At 39.1% G+C, this 24543-nt stretch overlaps 1 protein-coding gene across 3 annotated transcripts in view; it reads right to left on the bottom strand.

Annotated features, from left to right (window-relative positions):
* RALGAPB (Ral GTPase activating protein non-catalytic subunit beta) overlaps positions 1-24543 on the bottom strand; it is a 116628-nt gene that overhangs the window by 70656 nt on the left and 21429 nt on the right. For all 3 annotated transcript variants that reach the window (XM_049779123.1, XM_049779124.1, XM_049779125.1), the window contains exons 4-9: positions 16600-16763; positions 10913-11099; positions 7130-7261; positions 4238-4416; positions 2864-3012; positions 2394-2610 (exon numbers count right to left, since the gene is read on the bottom strand). In XM_049779123.1, the coding sequence (XP_049635080.1) occupies positions 2394-2610; positions 2864-3012; positions 4238-4416; positions 7130-7261; positions 10913-11099; positions 16600-16763 (1028 nt within the window). The remainder of the gene's footprint in view (positions 1-2393; positions 2611-2863; positions 3013-4237; positions 4417-7129; positions 7262-10912; positions 11100-16599; positions 16764-24543) is intronic.

Genomic DNA, 24543 nt, shown 5'->3' with positions numbered 1-24543 from the left:
CAATTGCCCATACATGCATTAAAATTTTAGTCATTAACCCTTCCCAGCTTAATGTTACTTTTACAAAGCACAGCATACTGTCACTAAATCTAAAGCTAACCAGTTCAGAGAAGCAAACATTTTAAGTTAAAGGTGAACTGCATGGCAGAATTCCTTGATGGCAGCCAGTACTCAGCAAACAAAATACTGGTGTTAATATTCCCAAGCCTCCCACCATTTGCAAGAGTTTTACGCAAACACGCTCTAAAATATTTGTATACATCCATCCTATACAGCCTTTCTCATCTCTGAACACAAAGGGCTTCTATCCTTTCATCACTAAGAAAAATGTTAAGTACTAAAGAATCTATTTTAAGGCCAGAGAGACAGTAAAGTGGGTAAGGCACCTTGCATGTAGCTAACCCAGGTTCAATCCCCAACATCCCATATGGTCCCCTGAGCACCATCATAAATTATTTTCAAGTGCAGAATCCCTGAACATTGCTGGGTATAGCCCAAAACCAAAAAAAGACAACAAGGGGCCGGAGAGATAACATGGAAGTAGGGGTTTGCCTTGCATTCAGAAGGACTGTGGTTCGAATGCCAGCATCCCATATGGTCCCTCAAGCCTGCCGGGAGTGATTTTTGAGCATAGAGCCAGGAGTAAGCCCTGAACGCTGTCAAAAATTACTATCCACCAATATTTGAATTCTAGTTTTTATCTTTTAGCACAAATGAACAAAACTGTGACAAACTTCTTAAAGAGTGAGAAGATCTGTAAATTTCCTTTGAGAAAGCCCACTAAGAAGAGGGATTTCGTGTCAACAGCTTGGTACTCGAGTCACATTATAAAATTTTCAACTTAATAATAGTAAATAAAAAAACTTAATAAACCTTCTAGAAAAAAATACAAATCAATATAAACATGATTCAGAAAACTCAAAATATAAAGCCCAAGAATTTAGTTATAATCTTCCAAAATTTTCTTTCAGTTTTCATTTAGTTGGGGGTAGAGATAATTTGTGATTGGACGGTTGAATTTAGGGATCCCTTTGATTTCTTCTTGTTTTACATTTCCACATTATTTTTTATTTACACATTTAAAACTAGTATATACTTAAAAATAATAAATGTACTCATGATGACTAAATGAAAACTTCTGTCTGCTTGCTCGTTCTAGGGATGTACCTGCTGGTGCTCAGGAGTTATTCCTTTGTTCTCAGAAATTCTCCCTGGGGAGCAGGAGAGATAGCATAGCGGTAAAGAATTTTCCTTGGTTGCTGGATGTGAGAGAGAGAGAGAGGAGAGAGAGAGGAGAGAGAGGAGAGAGAGAGAGAGAGAGAGAGAGAGAGAGAGAGAGAGAGAGAGAGAGAGAGAGAGGAGAGAGGAGGGGGAAGGAGGGGGAAGGAGGGGGAAGGAGGGGGAAGGAGGGTGGCATTTGCAATTCTATGCCAATCTTAATTAGATATAGAGAAATACTGCTAGTTTTTGAAATCTTCCCTTTAAATAAAGTTCTCTAAATTAAAACCTGATAATTTAGGATTTTCTTCTTTTTTTTTTTTTTGGTTTTTTTTTTGGACCACACCCGGCGGTGCTCAGGGCTTTCTCCTGGCTGTCTGCTCAGAAATAGCTCCTGGCAGGCACGGGGGACCATATGGGACACCGGGATTCAAACCAACCACCTTTGGTCCTGGATCGGCTGCTTGCAAGGCAAACGCCACTGTGCTATCTCTCCGGGCCCAATTTAGGATTTTCTGTTAAGCAAAAAAAATTTCTGGTATACATACATACACACACACACACACACACACACACACACACATATATATATATATATACATATTAATGAGTTATTAGCTATTAAAATCTAAGAAAACCCTTCTTGTGAGTAAATTCCTGATAAATTATTGAATTCTTTATATCAATATTGTTATCCTGGCTGACATGAAGGGAACTTCCAGGTCACCTACTGAAAGAAATTGATTCAATAAAAAGTGGTTAACCTGAAGTAATAAACCAGATAGAAGTCAAACCTCATAGAACATACTTAAAAAAGGACAGGTAAATAAAACTTCCCAAATTCTATTATGATAGCTGGAAGGGGTTAAGCACAAGACATTGGTGGTCAGAGACTGAGCTTTTTTGTTTTTGGGCCACACCCGGCGGTGCTCAGGGGTTACTCCTGGCTGTCTGCTCAGAAATAGCTCCTGGCAGGCACGGGGGACCATATGGGACACCGGGATTCGAACCAACCACCTTTGGTCCTGGATCGGCTGCTTGCAAGGCAAACGCCGCTATGTATCTCTCCGGGCCCGCGTTTTTTTTTTTTTTAATCTTGCAGGTAGGAAAGAGGAATAAAGAAAAAAAAAAAAGAAAAGAAAAAAAAGATAGCATATTTCTTGAGCAATACTTACCAGTCATGCTGCTGTCTCTGTTTATCCCATTATGAAGTTTACAGTGAACAAACGCTGCATCAAATAACCATGATCCAAAGAGATTCAAGATACTGTTAACCTTTGGTCTCCGAGGGGCAGGTAGTGGCCGAGGTTCTGAACTAGTCTGGTTTGGACTTGACAGAGGAGAGGTGGAGGATGTCTGATACTGAACTTTTGAGGCATGAGCAGTGCTAACCTATCAGAAGAACACAAGAAAAGCTACACTCAGAAAGTCTGAGTAAACAAGAGAGCTTCCTAAAAAAAAATGGAGAACCAGGGAGATAACTCAAAGTAGCAGAATAAATGCCTTGAAAACTAGCACTCTATGTTGGAGGCCCAGCTCTACATGGTCCCCTGAGCTTGCCTCCCAACTAAGCACTACCTGTTATGGCCCAGATAACCACCCCCCTAAAAGTCAACTTTATATTATAATAGTAGTAAAAACTTACTGTGCTCGTCTTCATAGTGGCTTTATTCACAGTAACAGCCCGGTGCCTGCGGTTATGTGGTGGGGTTGTATTGACAGCAGTACTTTGAGGCATACTTAATCTATTCACAGGCGTTGGAGGAGCACTATCTGATCGGGGTCTAGAAATGCCTTTTTAAAAAGACAAATGGAATTATTTTCATAGTTCAAAATATGAGAGAATAAAAATCTTCAAGCATTATCACTGAAAATTCCTAAAAAGACTAACGCGGAACTTGGAGCCAGAGCCTTAGCGTAAGCGGTAAGGCGTCTGTATTGCACATGCTAGCCTAGGACAGACTGTGGTTCAACTCCCCCACCCCTCACCCCCACTCCCCAACATCTCATATGGTCCCCCAAGCCAGGAGCAATTTCTGAGCGCATAGCCAGGAGGAGTAACCCCTGAGCGTCACCAGGTGTGCCCCCCACCCCCCGAAAAAAAACAAAGACTAACGCAGAGAGTGCTAGTTGCCTCCAATCATCTATTCATCATTTCTTTCAGATTATAAAACATAAATTTTATGTTTTATCATTTATGTCAATGACATAGAATGAACTATATTGTCAAGCATTCTAGCAGCTAAACAAATCCATGTTCTGAAGAGAATGATCACAGGGTGGATTTCCCCAAAAACTTCAGACTCACCTTCCTTATTAATGAGGATAGTTGGAACTCATTTAACAATCATTTTTACATGACAGTAATAAGTTATGAAGACTACAAGATTAAAGGATCTTGACCCAGTGATAATGATGAAATAGCAATAGCAAATTATATTGTTTAATTCTGGGTTTATTACATAAAAATGAATTATGTTTAAAACACTGGTATTTTTGTTAGGCAGCTGCCAAGCTTAAATTAACTGTATTAAGAATGTAATATATATAACAAAAACATAAAGCAAAAGTACTAGAAAACAACAGTAATATATATCATTGCCTTTCACTGGATTCCAAAATTCTGACTTTTTATATTTCTAAGCAAAAAAAAGGTTGGAACTCCTTACAAAAAGTATAATTTTGCTTTCTAGTGATTCAGAGAAGGTAATACTTAATCACATCTGCAAAATTATGCACATAAAATTAATGCATCTTTATATATATTAATACAAGAATAACTGTCTCTTTTTAACATTTATTTATCTACTTCAAATTTGTCTTTCAGGCCATTGTCTTTCTTAGCAATACTTTATTTATAAAAGGTAATAAAAACCATCTATATTTGTTGAAATAATTTGTTATTTATAATAAAATGTTTATCCTTTTCTTAAGATTCTCTATAATAAGATTCTAAGATTCAACTCAAGTTATCTACATGCAGTTCCTCAAATATCTAGCAATGTAACATAATATTCACCTAAAAATGCATCCACCAGACAGCTGATTCCACGCATGGCACGAAAAAATATTTGAGGCAGATGTTTAAGGCAGGGATACTGATTCAATTCTTGAGGAATTCCACTCACATTCAAAAACTGTTCCTGAAATTTGGGAGTAGAGCTTATAATAGCTGGATTACTCAAATCCACGGGATTACTATAAAAAGAAGAGAATTATACACTTAGAAGTCTATATCAATAAGTACATGTTATCAAACAGCATTGTTTATGTTCATAGCTTTGATTCAGAGGAGTCTAAAATGAATTTAATAGATTAAGGACACAAATACCACTCTCTACAGAAGACTGGCACTTGTACATTTATAGAAATGTACTTTACTGCGGCCAGAGAGATAGCACAGCGATAGGGAGTTTGCCTTGTGTGTGGCCAACCTGGGACAGACTCCGGTTTGATTCCTAGTATCCCATATGGTCCCCCAAGCCTGCCAAGAACAATTTCTGAGCACAGAGCCAGAAGTAACCTCAGAGGTTTATTGGGGGTGTGATTCCCCCCAATAAAAAGTACTTAACTTATTCAGAAAATGAGAATAAAGAGGAAACTGCAGTTGTTTACTGTGGCAGGAGTACACAAGGTCACTCCGAGCACCAAATGGCAGAGTAGGAGAATTCCATGTTTGAACTATGTTTTTTGGGTCACAGCAGCACTAGGGGGACATGAGGACCATACATAGTGGTGCTGGGATAGAGGGGTCACATGGTGTTAAGGAGATTGTAAATGTGCAGTATCTAGGCTTCTACTGTTGACACATTATATCCATAGAACTGAAATTCATCTGTGGCTAGACAAGAGAAGAACTGTAAAAGCAATGCTTGATAGGTGCTGTAGGTTGTTTGTTAAAAAAATTAGACAACATGATGCTGTTTTCACTTTTTTTCAGGTCATACTTGGTGTAGCTAACCGAAGTTAAGGACTATTCCTGGCTCTGTGCCTGGGGAGGGGTTGTCACTCTGGCAGTTCTCAGGAGACCGTGCAGGGCTGGGATTTCCTATGCTCTTATCAATATCTGCTAAACAGAAAAAGAGATTCCTGCTTAAGAAGTGCTGGCACTGCTTAACCTATTTGTTGAAGAAGGCAGTCTCTAGCCAATCTATGTACCTCAACAACTATGTAAGTAGACCCCAAATTTTACTACAATTATACTGCACTAAACCACAAAGATTCTAAATTCCAAAGTAAATTATATTCCCTATCATATTAATCTAAACTCCAAAAGATTGTAGTATGCTTATGTCTTATACGATCAAATTGATCCAAAAATTAATCTGAAATTAACAGGCAAAAATTTTTAGGGCTGGAGTGATACTATTACAAACAGACATGGGTTCAATCCCTAGCAACACATATGGTTCCCTAAGCCCCACTGAGAGTGATCCCTGAACACAGAGGCAGAAGTCCTGAGCACTGGCAGGTGAGTCCCCCCCCCCCCCAAAAAAAAACACCCAAGAATTAAAAAATAATAAAATAGCAAAGTGGAAACTTTCTAATTTTTTTTAAAAGAATTTTGTTTTGGAGGTCGGAGCAGTGATGCAAGTGGCAGAGCATTTGACTTGCATGCGCTAACCTAGGACAAACTGCAGTTTGATCCCCGGTGTCCCATATGGTCCCCCAAGTCAGGAGCAATTTCTGAGCGCATAGCCAGGAGTACCCCTGAGTGTCACTGGGTGTGGCCCAAAAGAAAAACAAAAAAAGAATTTTGTTTCAGAGCCAGAGTGATAGCACAGTGGTAGGGTATTTGCCTTGCATGCGGCCAACCTGGGATAGACCCAGGTTCAATTCCTGGATCCCACATGGTTCGCCAGCCTGCCAGGAGCAATTTCTGAACACAGAGTCAGGAGCCACCCCTGAGCGCAGTTGGATGTGGCCCATGAAATAAAAATAAAAAAACTAAAAATAATTTTGTTTCAAATATTTTAAGGAATGTGAAAAGAAATAACCACTGGCCTACCAAATATAGCAAATATAATATCAAAATAAGTAAAAATATGAATCTCAACTAGGTAGCTTATCAGCAGAACATTTGCCCTACATATGTGAAGCCCTGGTTTGACTCAGTAAAATCCTCCTCCCCACAACACACAAACAGAATTAAAAATGTGACTTTCAAGGGGCCTCAGATTATCAACCACTCTTTAATGCAAAGAGGAAAACCCAGGACACAAAAACAGTGCCTGCAGTCTCAGACCTCAGTTCCCTCTTAACCTGAAAAACAATAGGATGTGTTTAAATGATAGAGCACATGCTTCACATGATTATGTTGTGTCCCTGGCATGTCCCTCTCCTCCCCCTGCCAAATACAGTAAGTGAGGCCAGAGGTTTGCCTTATACGAGTCTAAACTAAGTTTGATCCCTGGCACCTTACATAGTACCCAATAATTGCCAGGAGTGATTCCTGAATGCAGATCTAGGAGTAAGCCCTGGGCAAGGATGGGATGGTCCCCCACCACTACCACCAAGAAAAGAAAAAAAAAAAGCAAGTAAGGATTGTAGAGTGGGATCACGTGGTGGAATGTGCACACTCTGCAATCTGGCTCCTTTTGACAATACTGCTTTAGTAGCCACAATGAATCCAATTAGACAGTTAAAAGCATGGTTCCTGCCAAGAAACTTAAAAGATAAAGAGAATATGGAAATCTAAAATAGGGCTAGAGAGATGAAACAGTAGGTAGGGTGTTTGCCTTCCACATAGCTGACTCAGATTCAATCCACAGTACCAAATATGGTGGTCCCTCAATCCCAACAGAAATAATCTCTGGATGCAGAGCCAGAAATAAGCCCTGAGCACTGCCAGGTATAAGACTCCCACCCTTAACAAAAATAAGTAAATAAAAGTAAAGTAAAACAACAATACCTTAACATATGTAAAAAGCGAAACCATGTTTGTGCAACACACTCATTATCCATTTCTGGGGGAATTAAACTGGCATCTTCATCAGGAACTTTAAATGGAGGAAATGAAGGACCATATGTAAAGCGTAGCAACCTATGAAATAGGAAATACCACTAAGTTCATTTCTAAAAATAATAATATATGTACTTAATATTAAATATAAAAGACAGGTGATAAGCCATTCACTACTTAAATTACTGATGAGTGACTCTTATTTATGATATACGTGAATTGAAATTATAAAGCATTTCCTAAATTATTATTCAACACATTTAAAATAAAGTAGGAAGAAAGCTTGAGGAGCTGGAGTGCAACTCTGGCAAGCTTAAGACATTCCCAAGTTCATTGTTTTTGTTTGTTTTTGGACCTCCCCCAGAAATTCTGGCTCTACAGTTAGGAATTACTCCTGGCAGAGCTCAGGGAAGCATATGGAAAGCCAGGCATAGAATCCAAGTCAGCCACATGAAAGGAAAGCACTATACCTGCTGTACTATCTCTTCACACCGCCCCTTCAATACAACATAAGTTGATGAGAATAGCATATATAAACATAGCATGTATTCATAATTCTGTATAATCTATAGCTTTATGTAATAGTTATATATGAATATAATGATATGACTAAAACTGTTAATTTTTTATAGACCATTAATTTAAGTATCTATGAAATTATACACTTATCAAATACAAGTATAAATATACAATTATAATTTACTCATAATTTGAGAAGTTTGTTTGAGCTCACTCTCAGTGGTATTCAAGAACTTCTCCTAGCTCAGTGCTTAAGGGAAGAGAAGATCTGGGAACATTTATAAATGTCACTTATTAATCTGGGAACTCAATAAATGTCTTCTTTACATGAAGTTCAGAATTTATCATATACCTTAAATGTGATTCAACAATTCAACTACCTAATACCTAAATATAATTCAAACAGTTCAAACTGTTCAAAGTCCTTTGAATTAATTATTCTGTATTGAGGAAAAGATTAATAAAATAACCAAAATACAGATAAATATATAAATATACACATATATATATATTCATATCAAGGGTTGAAAGATAACACAAAAGGCCAAAGAGCATGCTTTACATTCAGAAGTGATTCCTGAGTGCAGAGCCAGAAGTAACCACTAAGCATCGCGTAGTGTGGCCCAAACACAAACAAAAAATAAAAATATGTCAATTAAAAGCAGTATCTAAAATTTGGTTTCTGGTTCAATGGTTTTCAAAAGTCAAACAAAAAAGTAAATAAAAACAAAGGAAATCAAAATGATAATCCAAAATTATTGTGCTCACTTCAGCAGCACATATACTAAAATGATAGTCAAAAACTGTTAAAATAGGGGCCGGAGCAATAGCACATCAGTAAGGCATTTGCCTTGCACTCAGCCAACAAAGGTTCAAATCCCAGCATCCCACATGGTCCCCTAAGCCTGCCAGGAGCGACTGACTTCCAAGCACAGCGCCTGGAGTAACTCCCTCGCGCCACCAGATATGACCCCAAAACCAAAAAAAAAAAAAAAAAAAAAGCCATAAAAAAAATGTGTTAAAATATTTAGGTATAATAATATAATTGTGATTATAACTCAAAAATAACCCTCATCTTTTAGTTAGCTATTAAAATATGTAGAATTGAAATTAAAAATTGTCTGATAAGCATAAAAGCCTGATTGGTAGTCATGGTATATGTAAATGCCAACAAAAAGAATTATTATTAAAAAGTTGGGCATTTTGGCTATAAAGTAACATGTTAAAATATAATCACTTTTCTATGAAGCTACGTATAAACATAAAGCTAAATTAATTTTAAGCAAATTTAATTTTTTCCATTTTTTCCATTATGCCTCTCCTTTGGGGGTTCCTAGGTGGGATGAGGGATCTTCCAAGCAGTATTCAAGGAGTGATACTTGGCCAGGCTTGAGCCAGTGCTCTGGGCCACTAGTGCTACCCTTGCAATACTAGAAATCAAACCTGGGACCTCTGCATCCAGGTATGCACTCCAGTCCTTTGAGTCATCTCCCCAGTCTATGTAAAACCTTTCTATGATTTTCTGGGGATTGAAGCAGGGTATGCTAGGCATGTACTTTACTAATGACTCCCCAAGCACCACCAGGAATGACCCCAAGCATTAAGCGGGACTAAGCCTGAGCACCACTTGGTGTAGCAAACCACTTGGGTTTGCTATTGTTGTTGCTGTTGTTTTCATTTGTGTGCCTTGTTTTGTTTTTAGTTTAGAACCATAGTTATTGTGTGGTGGATGTCTTTACTGCTGTGGTGCTTTTTGGATTTTTCTTTTTGTATTGTTGTGTTTCTCTACCTTTTTCCCTTTCTCCTCTCAAATTAATATTTATAGCCTCTAGAAGGACTCCACTCATTATTTGCTTGTTTGGTTTTTACTCCATTTTATTTTTTTTTTCTCTTCTTTAAACACAACCACATAACTTGAACCATCTTGTGCCACCTCTCAAATTGAGGGGGAAATAATGAAAGGTACCAAGACCAAACAGTTGTATGATCACTAAGTAGTAATAAAAATGATCAGATTTAAACACCAAATCCTAAGCCAAAGACAACAGAATCAATACCTAATCTACAACAAGACAGACACAGAGGGGACCACTTATACTAGCAGCCCGAGGGGTAAGGAAGGGAGATAGGGGATGCATGCTGGGAACTGGGGTGGAGGGAGGACAACTCTGGTGGTGGGAATTCCGATTCAATATCAATATGTACCTAAAATATTACTCTGAAAAATTGGTAACCCACTTTGCTCAAAATAAAAATTATTATTAAAAAAAAGATAATAACACATAAAAAAAACACTGAATCACATCTCCAACCTTACGTTTTTTGGTAGACAATTATTGTGAAGGCCCATAGAAATAATAGAGCAGGTAGGTTGCTTGCCTTACACATGATCAACACAGGTTCATCTCCAGAATCCCATATAGTAACCCCCAAGCCTACCAGGAGTGATTCCTAAGTGCAGAGCCATGAGTAACCTCTGAGCATTACAGGTGTAGCACAAAGAAACAAAACCAAAAAGATTTATGAAGAGACTAGAAGTGTAGCTCAGCAGTACAGCATACGCTCTCCAATGTATGAGACCCTACATTTGACACCCGGCACCCAATTATTTTTTTAAATATTATCACAAATATTTTAATAACCAGAATATGAGTGGGATTTGGAAGTGGGATAAAGCACAGAATTTATCTATAACTTCAAGATACCTGTTTATTCTTTTTTTAGTTTGGTTTTTGGGCCACATCCAGTGACGCTCAGGGGTTACTCATGGCTATGTGCTCAGAAATCGCTCCTGGCTTGGGGGACCATATGGGACACTGGGAATCAAATAGAGGTCTGTCCTGGATCAGCTGCATGCAAAGCAAATGCCCTATCACTGTGCTATCTCTCCGGCCCGAAAGGTGGCTGGTTCGAATCCCGGTGTCCCATATGGTCCCCCGTGCCTGCCAGGAGCTATTTCTGAGCAGACAGCCAGAAGTAACCCCTGAGCACTGCCGGGTGTGGCCCAAAAACAAAAACAAAAACAAAGTTTTAGGTTATTAAACAAAGTGTAGTCAAAACAGTTGAATCAATTTTTAGAAGTAACTCAATTATATCTGACAAGGTATAACAGATAGGCTTTTTTGCATCACATGAATCCCAGGAACCAGAACTGGGAAAAAGCTGCTTAAGATGAGATAGAAGAAAAAAGGCAAGTTAATGACAATAACCTACCTTGAAGTCAATGCACAGATGACCTTGCTCCACTGCTCCACCACTGCTGGGTGGTGCCTCCAGTTAGCTACCATCTCCTTGGCTGTTTTCCAGTAAGGAGGTGTTGGGAAGCACCGAGTACATGCTAGTAACCATACCTCAAAGAGAACACCAATCAACTTTTCTGCTAGGTTCTCAGCTATGCCACCTTACAAACAAAAAGAAAATATGCCTTTGGTATATTTTATGTATATGAACCAGGAATAGAACAGAGCCCCAAACACTAGACATACTTGGCTTTTTTAATAATTACTTAGTTTTCAATTTTTGTGTATGTTGTTGGTACTAGCCAGTTTTTCTCTCTCTATAATAAAAGGCCTTTAGATTGGTCCTCATACTGCCTTCTAATTAGATGTCTATTGGTTCCTTTGGTTTATATTGCCTCCTCATCTGGCTCTTTCCCCTCCCTTGGGACTGGGCTTTGTTTTTCCCAATAAAGGCTGCTTTGGAGACCTGGAGGGGAAGCTGTAATCTTGGCTTGTCATTTCATGTGGTAAAACAACCCGCTTATGGGTGAACAGCTTGCAGTGTGAATTTCTGGCTGCTATTCCTTCCCAACCATGTGTGGATTATTTCTTACGTCGGAATTACTGCCGGACCTGTGTCTCTTATCCTACCCGGAAATGCTAATCCTTCTCCCTCTTTGGGGATTGTAGAACACACAAACAATGATTTCACATATGTGAAGCAAAATAGTCTTTATTAAAACTTATTTAGAAATGGGCTGGAGCTATAGCACAGTACTAGGGCATTTGCCTTGCATATGGCCAAACTGGAATGGATCCCAGTTCAATCTCCCCCATCTCATATGGTCCCCCGAGCCTGCCAGGAGCGATTACCAAGTGTAGAGCCAGGACTAACCCCTGAGTGCTGCCAAAGTGTGATACAAAACCAAAACCAAAACCAAAAAATTTATTTAGAAAGATGCAAGGGAATGGACTTGGAATGACAGTACTTTAGTATGTTAGTCTTGCACACAGTGGACCTGGATTTGGTCCCTGGTATTCCATATAGTTGCCCAAGACTACCAGGAGTTATCACTGAGTGCAGAGCTAGGAATAAGTCCTAAGCACTGCCAAGTGTGGTGTCCCTTCCCCCCAAAACAAATAAACAAAGATGTGTGGAAAGAGAAAGAGATATGTATGTGTTCAAGAAAGAATACAGGGGCCAGAGATACAGTATAGCAGATAGGGCACTTGCCTTGCAGCTGGTTGATCCTGGTTCAATCCCCAGTGGCCCATATGGTTCCCTGAGGCTGTCAGGAGTAACCCCTGAGCATCACTGAGTGTGGCCCAAAAACAAACAAAAAGAAAGAATACTCCCGAGTGATAGCACAGTGAATAGGGAGGGCATTTGCCTTGCATACGACCTACCCGGTTTGATCCCTGGCTTCCCATATGGTCTTGAGTCTGCCAGTAGTAATTTCTGAGCACAGAGCCAGGAGCACTGCCAAGTGTGGCCCAAAAACAAAGCAAAAAGGGAAAAAAGAATACAGGCGAGGCCAGACAGATGATACTATAACTCCTGAGACCTTTGCCTTACATGAGCCATCAAGGTTCCATTTCTGGTACCCTATATGGTCCCCAAGCCTGCCAGGGTAAGCTGACTACCACTGGTGTGGCCCAAAATCCAAAGAGAGAAAAATAAATAAAAACAAAAAATAAAATAAAAATAAACAGAAAATTAAAAAAATAAATAAATAAAAAGAGAACATAGACTTCACCAGAGTGGAAACAGGCAAAGAAAGGTGAGGATGAGCAAACAAGGTAAGTGTTTAAGAGAGAACATAGGCTTGCAAAACAAGCCTTTTTATTTAGGTACCAGGATTTATAATATAAATATAATATATAATATATAGATATATTAATATGTTAATATATAATAAAATATAATAATATAATGTAATATTTATAATATTGTTGCTCATGCTTTTCATGGGTGTAACATTCCAACACCACACCTGTTACCAGAAATCCCACTTCTCTCTACCAATGACCCAAGGATTCCTCCCTCTAAGCCCCAACAATAAATTCAATTCTATAGACCAATCTTCAGTTCTAATGACTGTAGTCATATACTGTTCCCTTACTGTACTTCTTTTTTACATCATACATGGACTATCTCTCTCGCTCCAAATGTTCAGGTAGTAATATCTACACACATAAAAAGAATTGAGCTAAATTGCAATTCCAAATGGCAAATTGATATGGTGGAATAGACATTCTTTTTTGCTACAGGACCACACCAGCAGTAATCTGTGCTTACTCCTGATTCTGCTGATCCTGGTGTGCTAGGGGTACTATAGGGGTACTAGGAAATTGAACCTGGGTTGGTCATGTGCAAATCAAATGCCCTACCCATTGTAATATTGCTCTGACACCACAACATTATTTTTAAAGCAGAATATTTAATTCACAGATTTAAAGAATTTTAAAAAGTTAATGGTAATGGTAAATTTTGAATTTCAAAATATTTAATACTAAAAAAAGAACTCTTGTTAGGCGCACTTATTAGGCACACAGTCATCAAATTGTTACTTGGAAAGCTTTTATGTCACTTCAGTCAGTTCTTCTAGGAAAAAAGAAGTAATACAGGAGGGGGGAAATGATGGGCCAAAAAGTAGGGGTCTTGCTTTGTACACAGTACAGATTCAATCCCTGGCATCCCAAATGGTCCCCTAAGTATCGCTATAAGTAATTCCTGAGCGCAGAGCCAGGAGGAATAACCCCTGAGCATCACCAGATGTGGCTAAGGGGAAAAAAAAGCCTATGAGAGTGATAATATACTAATGAGTCCATCTCTATGCCAAATAGTTATTCACAAGATCTTTACATTAACTCTGCAACACAGGTATTTACACTATTAACAATTACCTATTATATCCATTTTAAAGATGAAGCTTATGGCTTGGAAATTCAAGTAACTTGTCCAACTTAACTTGGACAAGAAAGCACAACAAATAATCAGGTCTTTATACATCCAACCTCTACTAGAAATTGCTTCATGAGTTTAAAAGCCACCCTTCAGGGGATAGGGAAACTGAAAAGAGCAAAACACATGTTGGGCAAGAAAGTGTGACAATTAATACAACCAAGCTGATCATCTGCTCTGAACTCTGAAACTATGGAAAACAGCAATGGTCTTTATTCAGTAGAGCTCCAGAAGGTAAACTTAGAAATGATAGAATGTGTAAAAATGTGTATTTCAGATGAGCAAAAAAGCAGGCCTTCAATAAGAAAGAAACACAGAAAAGGATTCATTGTCAGATTTGAGCTGTTGAGGCCTCTAGTATGGAGAGTATGTTGAGACTTCTACAGATGAGAATATGTAGTGATCAATGACTGACTAGCTATTGCCAATACAAAAAGGTATGCAGTAAGTTTCATCATTGAAATTCTGATATACCTTTAACATATTTTTCTGGACACTTGTAAAAACACAGCACTCACATGAGAAACAGTAAAGAGACTAGGCACAAGGAACTAGAAATAGAAAATAAACATCTAGTCTACATCTCTATGCTGTAATATCAAAGCAGAGCTCCTAAATACAAGTCTTCTACCGCAACTGAAGGGGTCTTCCGGAAACATAACAAAAGACTTTATCCCAGGCTCCATCCTAGGAGCAACATAATGACCAAGACCACCAATTACAGAAGATGGATTAAAACAACACTGAAGAAGCAGAACTCCTAGAACCACAAAGAAAGACTCCATCATAAGCTCCTTTCCTTGAGCTGCACAGTCACCAAGATCTCTAGATACAGAGGTCTGATTTTACCATCCAAGACAAAGACAAAGCAGAAGTCTTCCATACACCACAAAAGCACCAAGGGGAGAGTAAGTGATCATGCAAGGAGTCTACAGTTAATCCCATGACAGTATACTTCAGGGGTGGAGAAACCCTGTAACTCCTAGGCCAAGGGAATTCCCTCTATAATATCCCCAATACTTAAAATGTGCCTATGCAGGGGGAAAAAGAAACACACACACACACACACACACACACACACACACACACACACACAAAATAATCATCTTTCCACACACTTATTTATTGATTGATCGATTTTTTGACGTCTTTATTTTGGTGTAGATATTGAAGTTGACATCTCCAATTTCATTTTATTTCATTTTATTTTATCATCTTTTTGCACTCCGGCATAATTTGATTTCAGAATCGAGACTGTTGTGGTGTTTCAATTACCTTTTTCATGTCCTCTCTCAAACTGAGGTTGAAAGCCTCTAGAAGGTCTCCGCCCATTTTCAAAGTATTTGACTTTTTTTTCTTTCTTATTTTGTACCCCATTCTATTGCTTTTCTTTCCTTCAAACAAAACCACATAACTTGATTTATCTATCTCCGCCTCTTAAATAGAGGGAGAAACAAGGGAGGGTACCAGGACCAAACAGATATATGACCACTAATAGTAAGCTAAACAAAGAGGGGCCCACCTACTCTAGCAGCCTGGGGGGTGATGGTGGGGTTTATGGGTTGCAGAAAGGGAACTGGGATGGGGGGGAGGACAAATTTGGTGATGGGTATTCCCATGATTCAATGTTAATGTTTACCTAAAATACTACTGTGAAAGATATGTAAGCCATTATAATCACAATAAAAATTAAAAAAAATAAAATAAATACAAGTCTTCTAAAAATGGCTAATTAGTGGTCACATTCCAAATAAAGTATTTCAAGACTGTGAAGGTTCATTCATTGGCTGAACAAAAATATCATCTACAGGCATCAGACTTCTTATTACTTACTTTGTTTTCAGATATGTTATCTACAATATCTTATTCAATTAGTTTCTTACACAGGCTCTAGGCCAGGGGTCCTCAAACTTTTTAAACAGGGGGACAGTTCACTGCCCCTCAGACCATTGGAGGGTCTGACTATAGTAAAAACAAAACTTATGAACGAATTTTTTTTTTTTTTTTTTTTTTGGTTTTTGGGCCACACCCGGCGGGGCTCAGGGGTTACTCCTGGCTGTCTGCTCAGAAATAGCTCCTGGCAGGCACCGGAATTCGAACCAACCACCTTAGGTCCTGGATCAGCTGCTTGCAAGGCAAACGCCGCTGTGCTATCTCTCCAGGCCCTGAACTAATATTATGCACACTGCATATATCTTATTTTGCAATGAAGAAACAAAACAGATACAAATACAATATGTGGCCTGCAGGCCATAGTTTGAGGACCACCGCTCTAGACGATAAATATCCTAAACAAAAAAAATATTCTTATCATTGTCAAAAACATCTATTAAGAGCTTTCCAAACTTGGCAAAATCATCATGAAGGTATTAATTTCAAATTGTGCCTTAAGGGTTTCCATTCTTGGCTTATAACTATTGTTCCAAAAAGTTTTTTGGTGTTTTCGTTGTTGTTGTTTTGGGGCCACACCCAGTGGCGCTCAGAGTTACTTCTGGCTCTGCACTCAGAAATTGCTCCTAGCAGATTTGGGGGACCATATGGGATGCTGGAGATCAAACCCAGGATGTGCTGCAAGCAAGGCAAATGCCCTACCTACTGTTCTGTTGCTCCAGCCCCTTGTTCCAAAATTTAAATCCTCACTAAGTCTATTATTTCTTGAGTTTAAACATGAACTGTCTTTGAAACTCAGAAAAAAACTTATTAAAAAATGAACAAACCTTGGACAGTTGGTGGAGCTAAAAGGATGTCATTAATCTGCAGAAGAAACAACAGTAAAACTTCCCAAGTTTCTCGTGCCATGATGGATGACTCACGGGCCAATTTCTGAATGGCTCTCAGGACCTGTAAGCATAGTCGAATCTGACTGGAGCCCTGTTCCTGTCTGAAGAAGATAGACAAGTATCATTGTTAATTAAGGCAATGCAAAAATTTAAGAAGAGGCAAGTGGTAGTGAGATAATACAGTGGTTAAGGCATTTGCCTTGTACATGGCCAGCCCAGTTTTAGCACCCCATATAATCTCCAACATCTGTCAGGAGTGATCCCTGAGCACAGAACCAGGAGAAACTCTGAGCACAGCCAAATATAACCCAACTTTCCCAACCCTTGTATCCCCCCAAAAAAGACAACAACAATTATGATGATAATGGTGATGACAAGGCTACTTATGCTCCTTAAAGCATCAGCAGACATTCTTCAATTCAAAGCTACTTTTCCCCCATCATACTTTGTGCACTCAGGGATCTAAATCTTCCATTCTAATGAGAATTTTAAAGGCTCCTGGGAAAAGGGAACAACAGAAAAATATAGGCTACATTCTTGGATTTTCTGTCTAAAATGTGCCTGGGGGTAGAAGAGATAACATGGAGGTACAGTGTTTGCCTTGCATGCAGGACAGTGGTTTGAATCCCAGCATTCCATATGGTCCCCCGAGTCTGCCAGGAGCGATTTCTGAGCACAGAGCCAGGAGTAACCCCTGAGTGCTGCTGGGTGTGACCCAAAATCCAAAAAAATAAAATAAAATAAAATGTCCCTGATACATATTAGGCATGCAACAGGTATATTAGTAACTAAATACCTACTTAACTCTGCTGTTCACAATGAAGTGGTATGATCTTCACAATCTTCATTAAAAAAATATTTAACACACTTATACAAGAATTCTAAATGTGATTTAATAAAGCTCATAAGTCCCTTTGAAACTAAGAAAAGAGCAGCCTTCAGATTTAGTGAAATATCCTAACTAGTTCCCCAAGTTGATGAGGCATGAAGACAACTGCATCAGAGACAATCACCTGCTACTGCTGTTATAATTTAAAAAAAGGCAACTTAATCTAAAATCAAGGTTCCTATGGTTTCCCAATACCCTTGAAGATTTTATAACTTTTTTTAAGTCCAAAGGATCATTCTTTCATAAAAAAAAAAAAAAAAAGATCAGTGATAGACTTGGAGAGGAAGCTAGATATTAAAGTCTCAGTCCTTTTCTCCAGTTGCCAATAAAGGTTTGGTCCCCAAACCTCCCAGGTAAAATCCAAGTAATTAATATTATTGAAACAAACCATGAGGTCATTTCTATTTTTCAAAAATAACTGATATAAGACAGGTCTCAATCAGAGTACAAAATTTCCTAAAGAGAACCAGTACAACAGTATAAATGCCTTGCACACAGCCAATCTGGGTTTGAACCCTACCTAGCATACCACATGGTCCTCTGAGCTGTCAGGAGTGATCTCTGAGCAGAGGCAGGAGTAAGCCGCAGTACTGGTGTGACACCCCCCCAAAATAAAAAGAAAGTCAGTGAAATTAAGTGAAACCCTCTCAAATTTTTATCCCAAATGTAAGATAACGATTCCGAGATGCTGGGCCATAACTTTAAAAAAAAATAGACATGTTAAAAAATAGAGATCTGGGGCCAGGCGGTGGTGCTGGAGGTAAGGTGCCTGCCTTGCCTGCGCTAGCCTAGGACAGACCGTGGTTCGATCCCCCGGCGCCCCATATGGTCCCCCAAGAAGCCAGGAGCAACTTCTGAGCGCATAGCCAGGAGTAACCCCTGAGCGTCACAGGGTGTGGCCCAAAAACCAAAAAAATAAAAATAAAAAAATAAAAATAGAGATCTGTTATGTTAACATATTTTGAGTAAGTTGAAAGCAGACTCAATCATAATAGGGAGAGAGGGCAGTGAGGGGGAGAGAAGAGAAAGGGAGGGAAAAACAACCAAGTCATGAGAGTACCACAATCAAGCATATGCAATAATTCTCCAGGTCATCATAACAAAAGGAATGGAAGAAAGGAAAAAAACTATAAAACTTTAACTTTAATTAAATTATAATCTTTCTTTTTTTTTTTGGTTTTTGGGTCACACCCGGCAGTGCTCAGGGGTTACTCCTGGCTCCATGCTCAGAAATTGCTCCTGGCAGGCACGGGGGACCATATGGGATGCCGGGATTCGAACCGATGACCTTCTGCATGAAAGGCAAACGCCTTACCTCCATGCTATCTCTCCGGCCCCAAATTGTAATCTTTCATTAGAACATAATCATACCCTTTCATTTATAAATTGTCAATGGCTTTCTCCCCAACAGCAAACTTGAATTGCTGCAACAAACACCATATGGTCTACCAAAGCCTAAAATTTTTACTATCTGGCACTTGAAACAAAAAAAGTTTGCCAATGGTGCCAGAGAGATAGCATGGAGATAAGGCGTTTGCCTTGCATACGGAAGGGCGGTGGCTCGAATCCCGGCATCTCATATGGTCCCCTAAGCCTGCCAGGAGCAATTTCTGAGCAAAGAGCTAGGAGTAACCCCTGAGTGCTGGCAGGTGTGACCCCAAAACAACAACAACAAAAAAGTTTGCCAGGGCCCGGAGAGATAGCACAGCGGCGTTTGCCTTGCAAGCAGCCGATCCAGGACCAAAGGTGGTTGGTTCGAATCCTGGTGTCCCATATGGTCCCCCGTGCCTGCCAGGAGCTATTTCTGAGCAGACAGCCAGAAGTAACCCCTGAGCACGGCCGGGTGTGGCCCCCCCCCAAAAAAAAAGAAGTTTGCCAAATACTTTAGAAAAAGATAAATTTTTTAATAGCAGAATATATTAAGCAATGAAAACACCATTAGTTTTAAAAAATAATTTACTCTTTGCCTATAGAACTGAAAAGCAAAAAATGAAGGTTACATCCACTCAGATTTAATTTCTAAATAAATGGTAGTTTTATTGTATCATTTTTTGGGGGGATCACACCCGGCGGTTCTCAGGGGCTACTCATGGCTCTGCGCTCAGAAGTCTCTTCTGGCAGGCATGGGGGACCATAAAAAAATGCTAGGATTCGAACCACCGTCCATCCAGGATTGACTGTGCACAAGGCACTGTGCTATCTCTCCGGCCCCCACATTTTTGTTTTTTGGTCACACCTGGTGGTGCTCAGAAATTAGTTACTCCTGGCTTTGTGCTCAGAAATCGCTCCTAGCAGGCATGGGGAACCATATGAGATACCAGGATTCGAACTATCGTCCATCCTGGATCAGCTGCATCAAGGCAAGCGCCCTACCGCTATGCTATCTCTCCAGCCCTCATATCACATTTTTTTTTATTTGTTTTTGAGCCAAACATAGTGTTGCTCAGGGCTTACTCCTTTCTATGTATTCAGGAATCCCTTGTGGTGGTATCAGGGGGTCATATGAGATGCCAAGGATCAAATCTCAGTCTACTGTGTTTAAGGCAAACACCTTAACTGTTGTACAATTTCTCAGCACCATCATATTTGGGGGGGGGGGGAGTGGGAGTAATTAATGTATTTGGCTATTTTGTGAACTATGTAAAATTAAAGTAAGTAAAACTCTGAAACTTTCAAAAATAAAAAATGAGGTACCTCTAAAATTTAGTCAATTCCTAATACAACAATAAAACAGCCATATCACTAAATAAAAGAGCCAAGCTAACATGTTATCAAAGATATACCGGCACATAAAAAAAAATCATTATCACTGTTAACAGTGACAGTAAGGTATCACCTCACACCTTCAAGATTAGTTTATGTCAAAAAGACCAGAAACGGGACCAGAGAGATAGCATGGAGGTAAAGGTATTTGCCTTTCATGCAGAAGGACGGTAGTTCGAATCCCGGCATCTCATGTGGTCTCCTGTGCCTGCCAGGGGCAATTTCTGAGCATAGAGCCAGGAGTAACCTCTGAGCGCTGCCAGGTGTGACCAAAAAACCAAAAAAAAAAAAAAAAAAAAAAAAAAAAAGACAAGAAACAAGTGTTGTGGGTCTAGAGAAAAAGAAATCCATGTATGTACACCATCAGAAGTAGTGTACATTCTATGACTGAAACTGAATCATGAACAAAATTTGTAGCCCCAATGTTAAAATAAAATCATTATAAAAATTTTTAAAAAAGAAATGTACATTGGGAGGCCAGAGCAATAACATATCAGGTAAAGTATTTGCTTTGCATACGGTCAACCCATTTGATCTCCAGCATCTCATATGGCCCCCTCAAGCCTGCCAGGAGTAATTTCTGAACAGAGCCAGGAATAATCCCTGAGTACTGTTGGGAGTTGTCCCCACTAAAAAAAAAAAAAAAAAAGTAAATTGCTCCAGTATCTATGGATAGTAAGTAGATATCCCAAAAATATTATTTTCTGTCATTATTTCCATTTAAAACTAATAAAATAAGCAGCCAACATTAAATTCACAACTAAGGTAATAAAATCAGTATTGTGCCAGTATGATACTGTGAAATTTCTGCCTTTTAAGTTGGTTACAAAGAGAAAGGTAACATATATATTTATAAAATAAACAATAAAACAGTAGAGAGATACAAGAGTGATGTGCAAGAATGAAATTACAGTACAAGTTCAGAGGTAATAATGAAAAGCTATGAAAAGAGGAAAAAGACAAAAGAGTATATGATTAGGGTGAAGTCAGGGAGGTATTTAATTAATGAGTCTAACTAAAGTACAGACCTCATGTATAATTAATAGTTAATCTAGTGAAAAGAGGTCACAGAAGCTCTTTCATACAAGTAAAGCTAGACTCTCTTGCCTTTTAACCATTTTAAACCCAAAATTTAAAATCCTAAAATTTGGGGCCAGAGAGATAACACAGTGGTAGGGCATTTGCCTTGCACTCAGCAGAACCAGGACAGTGGTTTAAATTCCAGCATCCCATATAGGTCCGTCCTCCCCCTCCCCCCCACCCACCCTCACCTTGATGACTGCCAGTATTAAACCCTGAGTGCCGCCAGGTGTGACTAAAAAACAAACAAAAATAATTCCTGAAATTTTATAGAACTGGTCTATGTATGCTTCATAGTCCCTTAATAGACAAAAAGCTATAACCAGATCTTTTCCAAAAGGATGCAAATTCACTTTTACAATTCTTTTACAATTGGGGGAGGAAGACCTTAAATATAAGACACGCATCCAACATGACACTATTTGACAAGCTATTAAGAATAATCTTTTGGCACATTATAAAGTTGCTTAAAATAATTTCAAGACTGATGGGGGCAGGAGCAGTGGCGCTAGAGGTAAGGCGTTTGCCTTGCAAGTGCTAGCCTAGAGCAGACCTCGGTTCGATCCCCAGTGTCCCATATGGTCCCCTCAAGCTAGGAGTGATTTCTGATCGCAAAGCCAGGAGTAACTCCTGAGCGTCAACGGGTGTGGCCCAAAGACAAACAAACAAAAAACAAAAAGAAAAAACTTTCAAGACTGCTTATAAAATGGTTTTAACCTCTCAGATTAAAGGTAAATATATATGATAGATTCAGATGTCCTTAAAGCATAGGCATAAATTATGATGCATAAAATTTCTTTATTAATAGTTCATTCAAATTTTATTTGTAGGAAAAAAGATTGTTTAGGCAGCAAAAATCATTCATGAACTGTAAGATAGTATTTTCTTACTTTTACTTTTATTAATATCTTTAAATACCTTGATTACAAATATGATTGTAGTTAGGCTTCAGTCATGTAAAGAACACCCCCCTTCACCAGTAAACATTCCAATCACTAGTGTTCCAAATCTCCCTCCTCCCCACCCCACCCCCACCTGTACTCTAGACAGGCTTTCTTTCTTTTTTTTTTTTTTTGGTTTTTGGGCCACATCCAGCAGTGCTCAGGGGTTACTCCTGGCTGTCTGCTCAGAAATAGCTCCTGGCAGGCATGGGGGACCATATGGGACACCGGGATTCGAACCAACCACCTTTGGTCCTGGATCGGCTGCTTGCAAGGCAAACACCATTGTGCTATCTCTCTGGGCCCTAGACAGGCTTTCTACTTCCCTCATTCATTCACACTGTTATGATAGTTGTCAGTGTAGTTATTTCTATAAACTGTAATCACCACTCTTTTTGGTGAGCTTCATGTCATGAGTTGGACTTTCCAGTCCTCCTCTCTTTTGTCTCTGAGAATTATTGCAAAAACATCTTTCATTTTTCTTAAAATCCATAGATGAGTGAGACTATTCTGAGTCTATCTCTTTCCTTCTGACTTATTTCACTCAGCATAATAGATTCCATGTACATCCATGTATAGGAAAATTTCACGCCTTCATCTCTCCTGACAGCTGCATAATATTCCATTGTGTATATGTACCACAGTTTCTTTAGCCATTCATCTGTTGAAGGGCATCTTGGTCGTTTCCAGAGTCTGCCTATGGTAAATAGTGCTGCAATGAATATAGGTGTAAGGAAGGGATTTTTGTATTGTATTTTTGTGTTCCCCGGGTATATCCCTAGAAGTGGTATAGCTGGATCATATGGGAGCTCAATTTCCAGTTTTTGGAGGAATCTCCATATTGCTTTCCATAAAGGTTGGACTACACGGCATTCCCACCAGCAGTGGATAAGAGTTCCTTCTCTCCACATCCCCGCCAACACTGCTTGTTCTCATTCTTTGTGATGTGTGCCAATCTCTGTGGTGTGAGGTGGTACCTCATAGTTGTTTTGATTTGCATCTCTGATGATTGGTGATATGGAGCATTTTTTCATGTGCCTTATGGCCATTTGTATTTCTTCTTTGTCAAAGTGTTCATTTCTTCTCCCCATTTTTTGATGGGATTAGATTTTTTTTTTTAAAGTTCTGTCAGTGCCTTGTATATTTTGGATATTAGCCCCTTATCTGATGGGTATTGGGTGAATAGTTTCTCCCACTCAAGTGGGTGGCTCTTGTATCCATTTCTTTTGAGGTCCAGAATCTTCTCCGCTTAATATATTCCCATCTGTTTATCTCTGCTTCCACTTGTTTGGAGAGTGCTGTTTCCTCCTTGAAGATGCCTTTAGTCTCAATGTCATGGAGTGTTGTTCTATATACTTTATGGTTTCAGGTCTGTTATCAAAGTCTTTAATCCATTTAGATTTTACCTTTGTATATGGTGTTAACTGGGGGTTTGCGTTAGCTTTTTTGCAGGTGGCTAACCAGTTGTGCTAACACCAGTATAAAATTGTTTTTTGAATTAAAAGATTAAGAGGCCACCAAGTGGTGATCAGTCCTTTAGAAGGCCTAAAGCATTTAAAATGTAAACATGTAAATATTTAATAAAGCTCTTATAAAGTCCAACCTTCTAACCATTCATATATTAGAACTTTTTTTTCAGTGCCAAAGAACCAGGGCCTTACACATACAAATTCTCTACTGCTCATCTTATGCCCACAATATACTTTTTTTAAAAATATTTTTATTAGTGTTATTTTTATCAACAATATTAGCATGAATACTTTTCAGAAACAGTTGTTCATGATGGACTTAGTCATGCAATGATGTATAACAACCTTTATCAGTGTGCATTTCCACCACCAATGTCAACAGTTTCTCACCCTCCCTGATGCCCTCTTCCCTCCCTTCCCTCCCACCCACCCTCACCCACCTGACTCTGAGGCAGGCATTTTCTCCTCCCCTCTCTTCCCCTCTACCTACCTCCTCCCCTTCCCTCTCCTCCCCTTCTATCTCCTCTCCTCCCCTCCCCTCTCTTTTCTGACTTCCATAATACACTTTTTTTTTATTGAACAAGTAATAAAAATATAAGGAGCATGGCAGAGCAGCCTTTTGCAGCTCAAAAGTAGAGCACTTTCTTGTATGTACGGGCCCTGCATTCAGTTCATGGCTTATCTCACACACACACACACACACACACACACACACACACACACACACACACACACACAC

Source organism: Suncus etruscus, chromosome 9 (assembly GCF_024139225.1).
Source record: "Suncus etruscus isolate mSunEtr1 chromosome 9, mSunEtr1.pri.cur, whole genome shotgun sequence".
NCBI classification, from domain to species: domain Eukaryota; kingdom Metazoa; phylum Chordata; class Mammalia; order Eulipotyphla; family Soricidae; genus Suncus; species Suncus etruscus.
Note: the sequence above shows the minus strand (reverse complement) of the source record. Positions and strands in the feature narration are given on the sequence as shown.